Here is a 12,458-nt window from a genome sequence, read left to right as displayed (position 1 = left end):
AGCATATTCTGCAAGGCTTTTTAGAAGGTGGACATGCATAGGAGTGATTCAATAAACCCTGTCCAACCAAAGAAGAAAGTGGAACAGTTAACTCACAGGGAGAAATAGAAGTCCAAACCTTACAAGAAACTCAGCTTTGACCCTAAAAAAACAAGTGTGGATCATAAGTATGATTCTATGATATGTACAATATTTAGTGTGAGCTGCAAGTAAAGCAGTCATTAAATGGGATATTATACTGAACTTCTGTTTTTTTTAATGTTTATGAGCTTCTCCATTCTGCATCCCTTTTCCTGTAAACCTCAATAAATCTAAATGTTTATAACTGAGCATATACAAGCAGTGGCACTAGTAATCTTTGGGATTTTTTCCCCTTGTGCCTACCCAGCTCTAGTCATAGGACATGGCAATTCTTAATAATCTAAAGAGTTTCTTAATAAAGATATACCTTATTTACTTTGTTCTGTGTTTTGTAAGTCATCAAAATGTGAAGATGCTTTATTTCAGACACTGTGGGCTTTATGTGAAGAGTCCTGTAACCTGCAGGTGCAATCACAAAAAGATGGATTAGGTTCCATATGCATTTTACTGTAATCAAGTCACAGGGTAAGAGTCCTAATATTTGGGGCAGAGAGTCCCTTGTCTACAGATTCATTTTTCTACTTTTTATTTATTTTTATTTTTCCTTCTTATCCTATGAATCTTGGAAATTTCATTCTGTAAGGCCACGCCTTAGAAGGAATAGGCATGACCGCAACCAGAATAGTGGTTAGATTGCTTGCTTACAAAGTTCGAGGTGATTTTTAACTAACAAGCTTTGTGAGATTTTCCGGTTATTGCCAGATGTCCTGGCTTCTAGACTATTATACAGAGAATATAAAGTAATATGATTGCATGCATTGTAGACTATGGCTGTGTACTATGGCTATATGCTATGGCTATGAGTACTTTAATGGAATAGTGAGAGTAGTGAGATGAACATCTTCTGGTAAAAGACTTTGAGATTAATTTCTCTAATCCCAACTTTGTTTCTTGTCCTTTTACTTTCTTACTTACTTTGAGTAGAAAAAAAATCATCATCATTATCATCATCATCATCATCTTGTCCTTTTGTATTTCTGAAAAAAAGATGTTTTTTATGCTGAAATTGCTACTGAAGTTCCATGCACATCATACTGGAATTGTACAGGACATTTGTACTGGATTTGGCTCATTTAAGGCCTGAGGCACAGGGGCATGTACTGTGCAGACTGCAAATGAGTTTGAGTAGAGGACAGTCCCTGAAACATTTTCATCAGCCAAGTTTGTGATGCTTCTGGATCCTTACAGTAGTCAGCTGGCGTTCTGACACTTCCAGTGAAAATAATCATATGTGACTCGGTTTAGAAATCAAGCAAAGTTTCTTGTGGGTTATTATCTGAGTTTTCTCTATTTGTGCATCTGAATGCTTCCTTGATACAGGAAGCATTTGATATTGAAAATTTTATTCAATGGGAAAACACTATCATATTCATAGCATGCATTAAGTAGTATAAGATATTTATTGTTTTGGTGGTATGAAGGAAGGCAATAAAAAATAACAGGAGTGGTAAGTACTCCCTGTCCAGTCAGATCCAGTCAGAATTATTACATCTCAACTTTAAAAGACTGGCAGGGATCCAGGTCCTGTATTTGATAGTAATTTTTTCCTTCATGTGACATTCTTCACTGCTGCTCTGTGTCACATAGCAAGCCTTAAATCATACAAACCATTTAATCTTGTGATTGATATTTATGTTTATTACCTACTCTACTACTTTATTTAGAGGTTACACATTTCTTCAGAGGTGCTCATCTCCACTGTCTAATAAGTCTAGTCCTAGATTTTGATTAAACATTTTAGAAGACCTCTCCAACATCAGAAAGTTTTCCTGTGAAGAAGTTTCTGGGAAATTAATACAGACTTTTTTGTTTGTTTCATTGTCAATGGTAGCAACCAGTCCCCAATAGCAACCTTACTGTTTTATTTCTTTCTCTTTTCAGAATCTAGGATATTAAAATTATGCATCTCTTGACAAGTGTAATGTTTCCCATTCAGAACGATATGAATGCTTCTGTCTTCTTTGCCTCAGGGCTTCAAGTTTTGTGTGTGTTTGTGTCATTTTTAGTGTAGTAAAAGCTGGATGTTGCCAACAAAAGTGGCTGTAATTGAAATATAATGCCGAATGGGCATTCTCTGGAATAGGTGTTATTCACATGTGGCTCTTAATATTGGTTCTGTTTGATTATCATCTCACTGTACTCAGGGAGCAAATATTTGAGACTTCTGAAAACATCTAATGGGAATCTTGGTAAAGATAGTCTCATAGCACATGCTCACAGCTTAACATGCATATTGGCATGATTGGTTTGATTCAAATGCAGTAACTATGATCAACAGTGATAAATATATACGATTTGTTTTGTCTGTAGGTTTGATGCCCCAACATAGTCTTGATATCCTATTTGATTTTGAATCTGACATTGTTGAAGTTCATTCCTTTTCTAAGCTAAAAGAATGTATCTTTTATATACCAAGTTATTTTCGTCTGATGCAAGACAGAAAAAGTGTTTTACTGGCCTTCTCTGAGGATGCTGATTTCATCTGTCATGATCCTTGTAATTATTTTTTATTACTGAGTAAGTTGGTAGACAGAACTTGGGTAATTTAAGTAAGAATTCAAAATTAGATTATTGTTTGATAAAATCAATGAAGGGTTGCTCAATGTTACAAATCATGCCTTGGTCTGTATGGCCTACTTGAGATTTCCTGACAACTCCCCAGGAAAGAAAAAGAGAAAGAGTGTGTCATACTAGAGCCAAGCTGAAATTCTTGTCCGTCACCTCTTTTCCAAGTCCTTGGAGATTATGTGCTTTTCCCTAACTCATTAAAGCCTCATCTAAAAATTTTAGGCTGTAGTTTTAACCATATCCATTCTCCTAAGACAGCAGTTCTCAAACAAATGCTAGTAACTAAAGTATTGCTGTTCGCATTTTAGTATTACTTTTTGAAGGGGTTATAAATGGTGAGCCTTGGTATGGGGACATGGACAAGGAACTGTGTGTTGAGACAATCTTATGCATTTCTCTGGGATTATTCTCTGAAATTAACACAGCAGCACAACAGAGACAGATCAGCCTGTTGGTGAAGTCATCTTGATGACAGCAGCAGTCACGGGGGATGTGTAGAGCTGAGGTTTAATTCTTCAGATTCTCCAGAATCAGAGTCATCTCTTGCATCTCCTTGTTGAATGCTTGATCCAGAAAAGAAGGGGCTGCTGTGGATGGGGAGGAACCTTCCCAGATGCACTCACTGACACCTTTTTAATTTGCGTGTGGAGTGCACAGTTCATCTGACAGGCAGATGCAGGAGCACAGCAGCTCTCAAGCCAATTAGGTAGAGAATTCAGCTAGAGAGATGATGCCTTGCTCCCTGATGCAACAACTATTAAAACAGTTTTCAAATGCCTTTTTAATTAAGCAATAAGTTCCCTGAAATTCCCTTAGGACACCTATCGCTTACAGGGAACAAAATCACATTCATGATTTTTCTTGGCTGCAGCTGAGACTTTTCAACTGTATATGGGGGGAGTAACTGCCTGTCCCTGGCTTTGAATTTGTCATAGAATCAAGTCAATGTTCAAGAACACAGCATAGCAAAAAAAGTTTTACATCTTTAGTAGGGAAAGGTACCTGTTAAAGAATCTACAGTTAGATATTTTTATAGTTACATGAAACAGTTTTATAAAAAGTGAAGTTTCAAGTTTTTTCACTTTAGATGGTATTAATGTTCTGAATACCAATTTCCCACATGAAATCTGGAGAGAAAAAGCTGGCAATTAAACTCAGATCTCACAAGTCTCCAAATTGTTTCATAAGAACGGTTTCTTTATTAAACTTTTATCATTGAAAACTAATTAAATGAGATTGCAAATAAAAGATAGTTAAAAGACACCCCAGTCACATCTTTGGGAAGCTGAAAATCTCCTAGAAGGTTGGAAATTGAAGTAATGAATAAAGGTGTGCCGATGAGCATGATTCATTAAAAATACATACATTTTGAGATTGTTGAAATTACTTTGGGGTTGTATTTTTTCATCAGGCAGGAATAAACAGCTGGTTTAGATCTAGGAAGGATGAGAAATCACCACTAGAGTATACAAGCACCACTCTAACAAGCTGAGAAAGTTTGATTTTCTTTGTAAAAGAAACAGACCTAATTGATGTGGTGGCAGAGACACGTAACTCAGCATGTATTTGTTATTTAGTATAGGTTTTTACTTGACCTTCTAGAAAAGACCAAGGGGAAAGCAGAGAAAAGATATTTCAGTTTTAGAAGTTTATTTCTACAAAGTTGAAGCTGCAGTCTTTCAAAAAAGACATACTGCTGTGGTTTAGCTGCTAGTCACTTTGCATTTTAGTCTGAAGTAAATCTGAATTTCCCTTTAGAACCCGAATTCCTTACTTGAAAGATTTTTGAATGAGTCTGACTGGAGCTGGATTTAAATTCCAATTTGAGATATGAGATGGCCACTGAGGGATGACACACAAATTGTCGTATTTTCTAAACTATAATGCCTTTTTGATTCTTAGGAAATGCTACTAGTGGATATGTTATTTGTATCAATTTATTGTCTGTTGTACTTTATGGAGTGGTAGATATTTTCTGTGATCAAGTGGATATTTAACTCCTTGCATGGTAGTTCCTGGAAGAAGACTTTGCTAATTCAGCTGCAAACTGGCTATGTCCTTGATGCTTTTGAGATATTATAACACATGGGAATTAAATCTACAGGGGATACAGATGTTGTAAAGAATATTGTTATATGTTTAAAAGGTTTTCTGTGGAAAATAGTAAAGAGAGGATTGGCACTGTAGTTGTCCTGATTTCCATTGATGGATAGATTCCAAAATTATTGTATTTAGAAATGGAAATGAATTTTTTAGGCTTTTAGTTTAGTTTCTTTTGAGTTTTTAGAGAGGAAGTTTACTCTGCAACAATTATTTGGCTGTATATGTCATTAATTTGTATGTGCTTTCTGTCCTACCAGTCACATGGCTTTGAAGAAAGCTCTTTACTTTTTTCATAACTAGTATCTAGATCAGCACTTTCTTATTCAGAAGTTTCTTCAAATCAATAATTCTAATTCCTAGGTAGAAAAGATAGCCCATAAATTTTCCCTTCATAGAATAAATACATATTAAATTTTGATGTACAGCCATGAGAAACTCCTCTAGTTGCAGAGGTACAATTGAATTTCTCTTGGAATAGCCACTAGGGCATTAAGAAGCTTGTTAATAATTTTAGAAGGTATGCAAATAGATTGTGGCTAAAATTGCACCTTTCAGATTCTTAATAGTTGGGAAATGAGTTAAATTATCTCTCCTGCATAGAAGCCTGGGGACAAGTAATAGACCATCATACCTCCTTTGTTGACAATCATTATCAAAAATGTATCTCATTTCAGCTTTAATTCAAATTAATTTCCAATACTGTAAGGAAGAACATCAATATTTATTTGAAATGCACTAGGAAAGAGGGAATAAGAAGGAGTCAGAGCTAAAGAGTGTAAATCTAAAATATTATGTGTGCTTGCTTTTTATGCACTGTCTTTCAGAACTGCTGTCAGTTACATCCCAGAACTGAAAAACTGAAAAACAAAACCACACCAGATTGCATAAATACTAGGGGTCTTACCAAGATAAGAGTAATTTAATATATTTTTTTTCTACATTTTCCTTTTACTGCTTCCAAAACTCTTGTCAGAGAAAGAGTCAAACCTTTCGTATTTCCTAAGTGTGATAGTTAAGCAACTACTCTGTGCTTTGGAACTGTTAATACATGGTTAGTACCGTGTGGTATAATTGTTTGTACATAATTTAAAAGTAGCTTTTATTAAACATATTAAAATTACACAATTTAACTCTACTTTTTTTCTTTCTAAAAGCCAAGAAAAATAGAATGACCAATTTTAAGATTGCTGCGAACTGCGTACACTTTGACAGGAAGCAGGAAATTTTGATTCATTAGTAGTAGAAGTTGCTTTTTTCTTAAATTTGGAGTCTTATCTTCCCTGCTAATCTTTTTAAACTTCTCAGTCTACTAAATGTACCACCAGAGCAATAGTGACCATGTTTGTTCTCGGACTTTCCTAAGAGCTTTTAAGCTGTAAAATTCAGCGTTGATATATGGCCAAGGATCCTTAGAGTATTGTTATTCTCTAGCAATAGCAGAAATACATAAACAACCTCTGAAATACAAAGCCCTTTGATACTGAACATGGAGAAAGAATGATTTGGTTTAAAATCTGGAATCATTAAAAAAACACGCACCCTCATTTTTCTTTCTGGAGTACACCTAGAACAGACCTGTTTTTATACCTGTTTTTTACTTCACATGAGTGGGGCCAAAAACTGTAAGACCAAACATATTCACTATTTTGTGCTAAGGTCTCACATGAACAAGCTGCAAAATTTTTCAAGCCCCAGAGTGTACCTTTTTTTATTTTAGATCTAACATCTCTTGGTTTACTTAAAAAAAAAAAAAAAAAAAAAAAAAACAAACAAACACAAAAAAACCCACCAGAAACAATTTCTTTGGTACATTAATGAAGCTGTAATGATTGAACTAAAAATATAATTCACTTGGTAGATTATGAAGATTTTTAGTTGTTTTTCAGTCTTGCAGCTATAAAAAAACTAGGTTGTTTAAGAACTTTGGTTAGAGTTCACTTCTTGGTGGTTTGCATATATTTTCTGCAGGTGACAAAAAACAACTAGTATTTATTTTTGTTCCATGTTTTCAGGGATATTAATACTGGTGTTTTTATAATACAAAGTTTGTCACATGAAATATTGTTACTTCAGTTAATTTAATTTACTGAAATTTAATTAAATATCAATGAGCAGTGATTTGTGAGTTTTCCATGTCACTTGCATACTTTTTACTCCAAGTGTCCTGCAACGGAGTAAGAAAAACTAAGATACCTGAATAAAGTAGAGCTTAAGCTTTTCTGTTTCCTTTAAGTGATGGCACAGTGGATAATCAGTGTCTCATTTAACCATTTTGGTGTTTAATTTTAAGTTGCCATATCAACAGGGCAGAACAATTTGCAATATTTCTTGAGGAAATGCAACAAAATTCTTTTTTCTATTTCCAGCTACAATATTTCTTAGAAGCTTTTGTTATACACTTACATAATTGCCTTTTTGATCTAATAAATGTATTTCTCTTAATATCCACCATTGTCTTGTTATCATCAAGAGGATAATGTCCTGTAATAGCAAGGCAATCAAAGTGGTTTATTGTTAACCTTCATAAGCTTATCACATTTTATTTTCTCTTAAGCCTGCAAAGAAGAAGATGTTCAGATTTTTAACTTCTATTTTTGTCTGAAACTTGTAGACAGATTGCATTTTTTATTATGTCATGAAAATATACTAAAAATAGAGAAAAATATCAAATTAACTATTACACTGACCAGGTTGTTCAAAGAGTGGTTTACTTTCAAATGGAGAGACAAACATGCAAAACAGCTCTGAAAATAAATATAGACATTTAAAAAAAAATTAAAATCTATGTCTTGATAAAGCATCACAACTCCATGTTCATTTTGGGGTTCACTTTTTTCCTAAAGAATACATGAATATGTATCTAAAAACCATAAATATATTTAAACTAAAATGTTTAAGTGAAGGTGGAAATTTTAAAATTAAACTACTTTTTTTTGTTTTGTTTTCTGTATCATTGTGGAAGTTTTATGCTTACCCATAGTATATTTTTAATTTTTAAAGAAAACAAAGAAGGGCTAAAGCTCAGTCTTTCACTTGTCCTTTAGGCTGTATTGTTGTATTTCAAGTATAAATAGATATCTCAGAAACCTGGAGGTAAAAGATAAATTAAGTTACAGATCTTGGTTATATTATCTTCTAAATATGCCCTTGCTTTAAATCAAATTATACCCCACCCCTATATGGGAAAATAGATTATAGCATAGGCTTTAATTATCCATATTCTACTGGTGATTTAACTAATTTTAAAGTTATTTTTAGGAAGGGCAAAAAAGAGTAAGTTTTAAATCCCATAATATTCTGTGTACCATATGTATCTTTTTTGATGTTACACAGATTGCTAAATCCAAAGTCCTGGTCTTTCCCTTCATAGGCTCAGCCAGCTGCTGCATTAGCTGTTCCTGTGTCTTTTTTTCTGTATTGAGGGCACTTAAGCCCTTGTGCAACCTAATACTTTCTGACATTGGAATAATTTTCTGCTGTTTGCCAAATGCACATTCTGCTTCATGGTAGGGCTTTTTCCAGTTCCTGTAGTGGAGGAAAGCAAATACTGAAGATACATTTTTTTTCAGAATGGAAGAATGTTTATTAGTCACCTTGCACTTTCTTTGATAGTGATATCATCTTACTGTTCTAAAGAATGTTTTATGGGAAAATTGAAAAACAGGGCCTTAGTTACACTGGCCTATTTACACACCTATTTACAATAGGTTTTGCTGTTCCTTGAGTTCTTCATGGTATATGCAAGGAGATTGTCAGATCTACCAAGGCATCTTTGCTCTGCTCAGAAAGTGCAAGGAATATTGGTAAAGTCTTAAATATAGGCATACAACTGGCCTGAGGAGATATTTGAGGCTATTGTAAGTTTCTTTTTCTTGAAACTATATAATTTCTTCTATAGTTTAGGAGACAGCAATAAGTTTTTGCAACATTAATGAAAGATGATACTGTAGGCTCGTGCTCTGAAAATTTAGGTTTGGATTCTGTCTTCTGGTGCTGGTTCAGTTGCTTTCTGGAGACATAACCACTCTACGAGGTACTATGCTAAACTATAGTAAAATGAAGATGAAATTAGGGTTTTTTTCACTGAAATATATGGTAAGAGTTAAGACTGAAAGTGTTTTCCTCTCAAAAGGAATGGGTAGAGATTGTTTCCCTTCTTTCAAAGAACTGAACTTACTTTTATACTGCCTACTGATGATTTGTTAAAGATATGTTTGCTTGAAAAATACAGCAATATTTTGTAAATATAACAGCTCATATAAATATTTTTTCTTCTCTGTAGCAAGAAATTGCTGCAACTTCTGTGAGTGTTTTTATTTCTGTTAGGAAACTCAGGAAATTACAATTATATTAGTTTATCGCATCTGCTGTTTGTTTTGTTTGTTCATTTTCCTTTTTCCTTTGCAGATGTCATCATAGATGTTGTAATGATTTCAACCACACACTTGCAGTGTTCTCCATTGCTGGCTATTTGTAGACATCATCCTTTCACTCTGTCCCAGTATAATTTCATTCATTACAAACTCTACTGCCTCTAAGCATGTTTTTTTCAACTCCATCTCTAGTTTTCCATTCAGTTCTTCATAGTCTCCTACACATTACATAGTAATATTTCAACTAAATTTTTTTCTCTTCATTCACAGAGATTAGATTTCTAATGTTCAGTTGCTGGTTTTGCACATCTCTTTAAAAGTTTTTGCAGTACCAGCTAGCAAAGCACATTATTTACTCATTCTGGCCAATGTCATTATCTGTTCCTACTCCTGTATATACTTGGCCATCCTTAAATAAAGGCTGTCAGGTCTCTGGATCTATTCCAGTATGTCTTGCTTACAGTTAGGATGCAAAGATGCCATTCATTTGAATTCCTAGATGGCTGTTAGATTCAGACTTGACATTTGTGATGAAACTGGAACTTTCCCTGTGTCCATGGCAATAAAGTTCCATCCATTAAGATGGTCTGTGTTTACTACCCTTCTTAGCTATGTCTTGGCAGAAGTAGACAGTTAGTTTGATTATAAAGTAAATATTCACTTGAAAGATTATTACAGGTCTGAAAACCACCACGCCCTAGAGCCGTGTTCCAGACTCATTTCTTTCGCTGCTTTTCTCTCTATTTTGCTTTGCAACTGTGGTGCAAAAATGGCTGAACAGACAACACTTCTGAGGATGGGACTTTTGCAAGTTCTTTAGGAAATCTTACTGGAGGCTGTGCACAGTGTTGCACACACTGTAGTATGATTGGAAACACGAGCAAGGCACCTGGCTTTTGAAAGTACTTTTTGAAAGCACTGAAACCACTGGTTATGATTTTCCATTTTAATGAAGACTGGTATAGCCAGGTTGCATGCTATTATTTTTTGAGGAGGTTGATAGATACATACCCTTGCTACGTACCATAGGCCAATGAACATAGTCACCAATTCAATCTGTGCCTGTCTCAAAGTTGTAGAATGAAATCAGATCCTCACCCTAGTTTGTGCTAGTGTGATTTTTAGTAAGTCATTTTCCTCTTGCCTTTTCAGACTATGGTACTATTAAGAAGGTACTTGCCCCAATGAACCAGACATCAAGCAGCTGCCTGCTCGAGGAAATTGAACTCCTGCCGAAAAGTCAGCGAGAGCCCATCAGGAGCCTTCAGATCTTACACAGCCAGAGTGTTCTCTTTGTGGGCCTTCAGGAACATGTGATTAAGGTCCCCCTGAAGAGATGTCTCTTTTACAAAACATACAGGTATGAAGAATCTGCTATTTGTATTTGATTGGAGAAACATACATGGAAGGGATTGCAGAAAAATGGGAAAGAAAAATGACTGCAAGTAGGAATCCAAATTAATTGTCCTTGTCAGCAATTACTTACTCTGTACACTGTTTATCAGATGTGACTTCCTGTGCTAGCTTGTTAGGACTAGATGAGACTCTCAAGGAATTATATAGATATTTAAGTGTCATTATGCAGATTCTGAATTGTGAAGTGAAACAGTAAGAAATGTTTTACGTAGAAAACAGGTATCTGGTAAAGTGCAATATAGCTACGGCTTTAATATATTTAAAGATTGAGACTTGGACAAATTTAAGTTAGGGTTTGGGGTTTTTTTAAAGCTGTATTATAACTGAGAAAACAATATCTCTGTGGATTCAGAAAGAAAACTGTGTTGGATGAACTGAGAATTAAGAAGTGGCTATTTAAAGGTAAAGTTGGATCAACAAAAAATAAATGCAAATATGCTTCTAGGTAAATGGACTGTGCAGCTGACAGTTGTTCAATCAAACAAAGAGGATAATTTACAAATTGCCACTTGGTTATAGACTGTATTATGGTAGTTAAGGCATTTAAACTTCAGCACACAACTGTTTCTATAGGCTATCTGAAAATATCTCTGGGTTGCAAAACATGTTATTAGAGATTGATAATTCCATTTAATTAGTTGGATTTTCCTTTGGATATGTGAGGTCCTGGTAATTCAGTACAATTTTTTTGTGTTACATCAGACTGAACCAGTGTGATGAAGTTTTGAAAACTGTTACTGAGGCATGTGGTTGTTTTTTTAGCTGGTTTTACCTTCATCTTGTTCAACATACATTCCTTTGAAAAGTTAGGCTATTAAAGGAAGAAGGAAGGCTGCCAGTTGCCTTTCTTGGCTGCTACACTGAGGATCACAGAGATGTTGTTTGTGAAGCAAAGAGATCATACCTCCCATAAAAGGCAGTGAACATTTGCACATAGAGATATTTCTGGCTATCAGAAGGACCACACAGGTGGTCACAGGAGGGAGGTGACCACAGGACACAGGTGCAGAGCTGTGACAGTGGAAGGACATTTCCAAGGGACCTGGCTCACTTTGGGGATTGGTACCATGCAGGAGGCTACTAGTTTGAGAACAAGACTGAAGGAAAAGCTGTGCCCTAGAAAACAAGCAGACCATGGAAGGGAAGTATTCTACTTTTCAGTTTTTCACAAGCCCTTTTTTTTTTTTTGTTTATGCTGTCTTATGTAGCATATTTTATAATTTTCTTCTGCAATAGAAGGACATTCAAAGCCCCATTGAAAATTCAGCAAAGTTACTTTAAGAAAAAGTTTTATAGGGGCAAGTCTCTGCTTCAAGCTTTTCATTGGTTTAGGTGCCTACATAGGACCAAGATTCATCTTTCCTTGGTTTAGTGAGTTGAAACAGGATGTGTGGTGGTCCTGTATCCTTTTCATTAATTAATGACTTGCATATTGGGAAGGGTATATGTATACATGTGTCTATATCTGAAGAAGGAAAAAAACCTAATGAAATAAATAAAAGCTTCTCACTTTTATTGAATGTTATATGATTAAGCCATTCTGCTTGCACGAGACAGTAAATATGTTGCCCTAAGCAGATGTGTTTATTTCAGAAAGGGAGGTCTGTGTTTCTCTATGGTCTGTGTACCCATGACAGCCATAAACACAGAGAGCTCAATAATACAGGTTTCTTCTATTTACACCAAGCCTGCAGTTCTCTTTGGACATTTCAAGGCTGGAGGCTCATTATGTTAGTAGTGATGTATGAACTCCAAAATCCAGAGATGAGACTTCCAGAGCACCTGCTTAGCTGGTGCATGCATGGAGGTCTCACAGGTCCCTGTTACCTGTGCTTCTGTCAGGAAAATTCCCAAGGC

The 12,458-nt window shown here is 35.1% G+C and overlaps 1 protein-coding gene across 2 annotated transcripts in view; it reads left to right on the top strand.

The window, feature by feature from the left end:
• The window catches only part of SEMA5A (semaphorin 5A), a 324,829-nt gene that overhangs the window by 211,312 nt on the left and 101,059 nt on the right, over positions 1–12,458 (top strand). For both annotated transcript variants that reach the window (XM_050315083.1, XM_050315092.1), the window contains exon 13: positions 10,338–10,545. In XM_050315083.1, the coding sequence (XP_050171040.1) occupies positions 10,338–10,545 (208 nt within the window). The remainder of the gene's footprint in view (positions 1–10,337; positions 10,546–12,458) is intronic.

The sequence above is a fragment of the Myiozetetes cayanensis genome, unplaced genomic scaffold (assembly GCF_022539395.1).
Source record: "Myiozetetes cayanensis isolate MyiCay16 unplaced genomic scaffold, myiCay2020 scf1, whole genome shotgun sequence".
Lineage (NCBI taxonomy): Eukaryota > Metazoa > Chordata > Aves > Passeriformes > Tyrannidae > Myiozetetes > Myiozetetes cayanensis.
Note: the sequence above shows the minus strand (reverse complement) of the source record. Positions and strands in the feature narration are given on the sequence as shown.